The sequence below is a fragment of the Bidens hawaiensis genome, unplaced genomic scaffold, assembly GCF_021521415.1.
Source record: "Bidens hawaiensis isolate Kalapana, Puna unplaced genomic scaffold, B.hawaiensis_p1.1 tig00031688_1, whole genome shotgun sequence".
Taxonomy (NCBI): Eukaryota; Viridiplantae; Streptophyta; class Magnoliopsida; order Asterales; family Asteraceae; genus Bidens; species Bidens hawaiensis.
This window is the reverse complement of record NW_027505217.1, coordinates 177595-183005: the sequence shown is the minus strand read 5'-3', so window position 1 is coordinate 183005 and position 5411 is coordinate 177595. Positions and strand designations below refer to the sequence as shown.

Sequence of the window (5411 nt, the reverse complement as noted above, 5' to 3'; positions counted from 1 at the left end):
GCACCGTTGGTAGGTTTGATGGTTGTATATGATTGACGGAGAGTTGGTGTATACGGTGGCTGCTCGCTCAAGGAAGACAATGGGAGTTATTGAGTTTGCTCCGTGAGGTCTTTTTAACGCATCCATTATGTTTTGACTGCAGCAATGAACAATTAATGAGAAGAAATGAGCTATGTTGTGTATCTATATATACTTCTTATGTTGTCATGGTTTTGTAAGGCTAGCTAGGTTCAAGATTTTTATTATAGGAGTTTTGAGTCTTGTTTGAGATAAATGCTGGTAGCATGACAAAGGCCTTTGCCATAGCGGATTCTTCCTAATTATAAGCGACATGTGAAAGCACATCTTCTTGTGAAAAAAAATGTAGTGGAAAATCAATTGTAAATCCATTGCCACTATATGAGTGAGATTTCATGTGGTACCGAAAGTGAAAAATTATGATTGTTACCAGTTAATTTGCCATCTATCAGTCAATAATCCAATATGTTAATGTACGTAGGCCATGTTTGGGATTCCTTATTTGCATCTCCTTTTGACTTATATAAGTTATTTTGATAAGTCATTCCCTCCAAACTTATCAAAAACTTCTTTTCATCTTTAAAAACTTAAAAAAGTCACATTACTCAAACACTTTTTTAACTTATAAAAGTTAATAATTTATAACTTATAAGGAGGTAAAATAATTTATAACTTATATGCTATTGTTAAAATCAAAATTTTCTTTTTATCAATGATAATGATATGATGGATGTTTCTCTATTTCGGAAATGAGTTCGAGGATGGAGGTAGGCTTTGAGGTCTTGGTGTGCCACAAACAACTAAATAACGTATTTCTGCCTAATTTGTTTTTGCCCAATTTTGCACCAAATTTTGCTAGAAATGAACCACACATTAAATGAAGATCTGTGATAGTTTTGATTTTTTGTACAAAAAAAACTAATTAAAAGGCTCTTGCTGGTGGTATGGATTTTGTTCTTGATATGCTGTGTGAACCAGCAACTTAAGCATTTATATCTAACTAGGTTAGTTACCTATATCTAATTTGTTATAATCAGTTTTGTGTCAAGATCTTTTGGTTGGTTTTTTTTAAATCATTTTTATATAAATAAACCATTGCAATTATACATATATATTTGTTTTAGGTTTGTCCGTACAATTTTATTTAATTAAATTTGTTGGTCTTGAACTTAAAAAAAAAGGAGTTTTCAAATAAAATCTATTTTACTTTTGTTCAAAAAACTTAAAAGGCTACTAATGATGGGATTGAAGGATGAGTGTAAACAATATAAACCCAAGTTTAAATTAGTTAAAAGGCTAGTATTAAGGTTCCAGCGTTGTGGCTGTGAGCGTAAAACCATAAAAAAAAGTAACGTTTGAAACGTTTTATGGAACCCATGTGTTGAAGGCGACGCTGGACCCACATTTTGTGGCAACAATGTTAAATCAAACGAGAATGTGGACGTAAAAACATACAACCACGCATGCCCGTGTGCAGCGTGTCAACACGCAAAAGCTAGACCAAAGCGTTATACATAGAAAATAATAAAGAGTCGATTTCAGAGATGAGCTCGATACCGACAAAAGTTTGTCAGCACCACCATTGATGTTAATGACAACACACCCATCCTGAGTTCTTATATTGGGTTTTGTTTTCTGATTTTTGTTATGAAAGTTTATAGATCTGATTTTTGTTCAAATTCACGTTTAGACTTCGATTTGGCTTTATGCGTTCTCATAACATTATTACTTCGTGTGTCATGACAGCATTTAAATATAGTAAAAATCACACAAATAACAGCAATCTAACTTATATCACAAGCATCATTAAAAACATATAATAAGATTCATAAATAGTAATAACAATAACAACAATCCTTTCTGGCTTTATTCATTCTTCCTTACCCGTTGCACCACGATCCTGAGCCACCTTGACTCGCTCAGCCTGAACCTGGCCGCTTTGACTAACCAACCCCTGAGTCTCTTCACCCTTCGTGACACACCCTTGCGGGTCCATGACCGCTTCAGCCAAAGCCTCACGTGCGCATCCAACAAGCCTCTCAACTGAGATCTTATTCACATCACGACGGATCCCAATATCAGCAAGAAACCGACTTAAACAATACACACCACACCCCACAACCGCCAACCCGGAAAAACTAGTAGTTAAATAACGAAGTGGGGACGAGACAATAGCACTGGTAGCAGCTAGAAACGAGGCAGCCTGCCCGCTCCGCCCGACACTAATAGTTGTGAAAACGAGCAACCCCGTCTTACAATAAATTGCAAAATCTTCACAATTGTTTTTAAAAATATTGTACACACCAAACCCGTTCTCGAGAAGAAACTTTGCACGGTGAATGGCATCATCAGGTGGGTCCGACGATGCAAGAGTGCATGTTCCGCCTCGGGCTTTGGCGAGGAAAATGGCAGGAGAGACTGAATATTTGAATAAATAAAGGTCGCCGCCAGATAAAAAACAGTTTAGACATGAACTTATGACACCATCAGCATTTGACAGGTCACCACATTTTACACAAGGGTTGTCAGAATTTGAATGTGACGAGCTTAGAATAATACGGTCTAGTACGGTTCCGGTCCCGATTTCTTGACCACCACCACGAGTGAAGTGGATTACTTTATCGTCACCAATGTATATTCCTGCAGTGCATGAAACGGAAACATTTTGTAAAGTAGATTGATACTATGTTCTAAACAATAAAATATGTATGATCAGGAAAAAAAACTAATGGTTTTAGGATTGATCGAGTAGACGGGTCATTATAAGTATTGCAGTATTCAATTATGGTTGCGACAACAAACTCAAGTGAAGTTAAGTTAATCTTAAAAGACAAAATTCAAATAAACTTTAAGTATTTGAAATGATGAATAACCAACCACTTACTTATCATTCATTGTTGGTTTTATGCTTTGCTCTGTTTTTTATTGTTAGCTGAATGATTCAAAACAATGCCGAGTTAACTTTTTTTTATGGTTTATGTCCTATTTCTTAGGGGGTGTTTGGGCGAGCTTCTAAAATTTGCTTTCAAAAAGCAAAAGCAGTTTGGAAAAGCTCCATTTTGAAGCTTTTCAACACACATCAATTCCTGTTTACCAAACAGCTTTTGCTTTTAAAAAAGCAAACAAGCAATTTTCAAAAGCTCACCCAAACACCCCCTTAGTATACATTCAAAGTTAAGAAGGCCTAGGAGTTGTAATTAAATTAGCAGACAGTTCATGAGGAAACAAAGTAGTGTGCCGTCACCATGACAAGCACTACTAGTCTACTACTATAGGGCCATAGGGGGCAATCAGAAGCCATTCTTCGTAGAATGGATTAATTTGGGCAAAAACAAATTTTATATGGGTACACTTGGGTCATCTCAAATCAGTCAACGGATCAAATCGTCAATTTGGGTCTATAGATTAGTCAACGAGCTATAACGGGTAATATTATAAAACATCAACTTAGAATAGTTCAAATGGGTTGGCACCACCCATGACCATATTTTGTCTCCATCATCTGATGCCATTGCCACCAGTACCGTCAGCACTCTAGTCCACAGTCACGCCCGCCACTCCTTCACTTCCATCATTGATTGTCTCTGTGCCATCCACACCATCGCCGCCACTCATAAAAACCACCACCACTGTTGCCTTCATCTTTCTACCACCACCGTCGCCACCTCCAACACCACCTCATAGTTGTCCCCACCACCACCAGCAACCATAAAAAAAATATAGCGAGTGAACCTAATTTGGTACCTTTTCTAGAACGACTCAATACAGCCTTACTCCATTTTAACCTGAAACAAACTGACGCATATTTTAAAACAACCGGTTTTGGCTCAATCTCATTTCGCTCAGAAACCATATTGACCCAATCCCGCCTGACCTGCCTAGTTTGTCATGCCTGACCACTACTAACTCCTTGTCCCAATCTCTAATTCCAATCTTCAAAGGGAAAACCAGAAGCTTTGGGATTCATTGGGTATAAGAACCAAATCCAGCACCTATTCAAGCCAACTGACAATGGTGGACGCTCTCAAGAAGAATGGCAGGGCTCCATGGTTCATACAATCAGCACTAGATCATGAGACATTTCCCTACATTACTAGAGCAACACCAGCTAAAGAGACTTGAGAAACTATAAAGCAAGAATTTTTAGGCGATAAAAAGGTAATCACAGTTCAACTTCGGTTTCTTCTTCAAGAATTTATGACGATGGTAATGAAAGAAAATGCACCACAGCAAGCTTTTCTATCCAGAGTGTCTGGGCGGCTTAGTAAAAAAATAGATGGTGAACTTGATGGCAATGAAACTATTGATATTATTTGATTTGTTATCTATGCAGTTAATGCGGTAAAAAATCAGATATCGGTCAAGGACCAATATTTGAGTTATAGGTTATCGCGTTGGGATATCGGTAATTATTATATCATGCAGAATTTAGATATCAATGTAACACTGATAATTCAGTATACTCTCCTACCATTAACAGATTAACATTTTGCAACTTGCAAAACACTAACAATTGTAGCAAGTAGGAACCTATTAAGAGTTAAAACACTAACATTAAACACCAAAAATTGACAATTAAAACTTAGAACACTAATAGTAGCAATAAGAAGAAAGACGAATGAAAGAACTAAGAAGAAAGGCACTGATAATATCGCCGATATTACTCTGACCAATGGTTTACATTGGAACCGATAACCGTTATCAGACCCTTACATTGTTGAAGCATTAAATTAATTAATTTCATCTAGAAAAAAGCCATTTAACAAACTTTCATAATCCGATTGCAAATTTAGATCTGTAACCTAATTTGAGAAGGAATATAAAAGGAAGGAAGGGAAGTACCGTGATGAGCGTAGATCCAAGCTGTGCGCCATGAATAGATGTGATCGCCTGGTTTGAGTTGCGATTTGTCGATTTTGTTAGAGAGAATTTGTTTCATATCATCCAATTCCATTGGTGTAACCCTAGGCAGATGATCAAGAATGTGATTCATATTCATTCATGTGATTGCTTTCTTGGTTGGATTTGGGGTAAGTAATTCATTTAATTTGGATTGTGGCCTGGGACCCATGTGACACCCACTTTACTTAATCCTCCCATCTACTCACCGTTGTTAACGTGTGGTTTCAAAATCTGCCGCGTTTTCTAATAATAATAGTTACGTGCCCGTACGATGCGGCGGAGTATGCATGCAAACGTAACATCTAATGAGTAACCGGTGTTACCGTGTCAGTACGTGCATGACCTTACAACGATACACGCGCAACCTGTTCTCCAACACTTTTCTAGCCTGAAATCTGATTTGATTTGACCCCTTTTGACCCGAACCGACCCGACCCATTTGCCGATCCTTACTTGTAATTAAAGGTGTCCAAAATACCCGAACCCGAATA

General features: G+C 37.4%; 1 protein-coding gene across 1 annotated transcript; it reads right to left on the bottom strand.

Moving 5' to 3' along the window:
- Window positions 1–1818: 1818 nt before the first annotated feature.
- On the bottom strand, window positions 1819–5005 carry LOC143611572 (protein LEAD-SENSITIVE 1-like). The gene is made up of 2 exons (XM_077085766.1): window positions 4861–5005; window positions 1819–2658 (listed from the first exon to the last, which is right to left on the bottom strand). The coding sequence occupies exons 1-2, from the start codon at window positions 4970–4972 to the stop codon at window positions 1889–1891; spliced, it is 882 nt and encodes a 293-aa protein (XP_076941881.1). The 5' UTR covers window positions 4973–5005; the 3' UTR covers window positions 1819–1888.
- Between the last annotated feature and the right edge of the window lie 406 nt (window positions 5006–5411).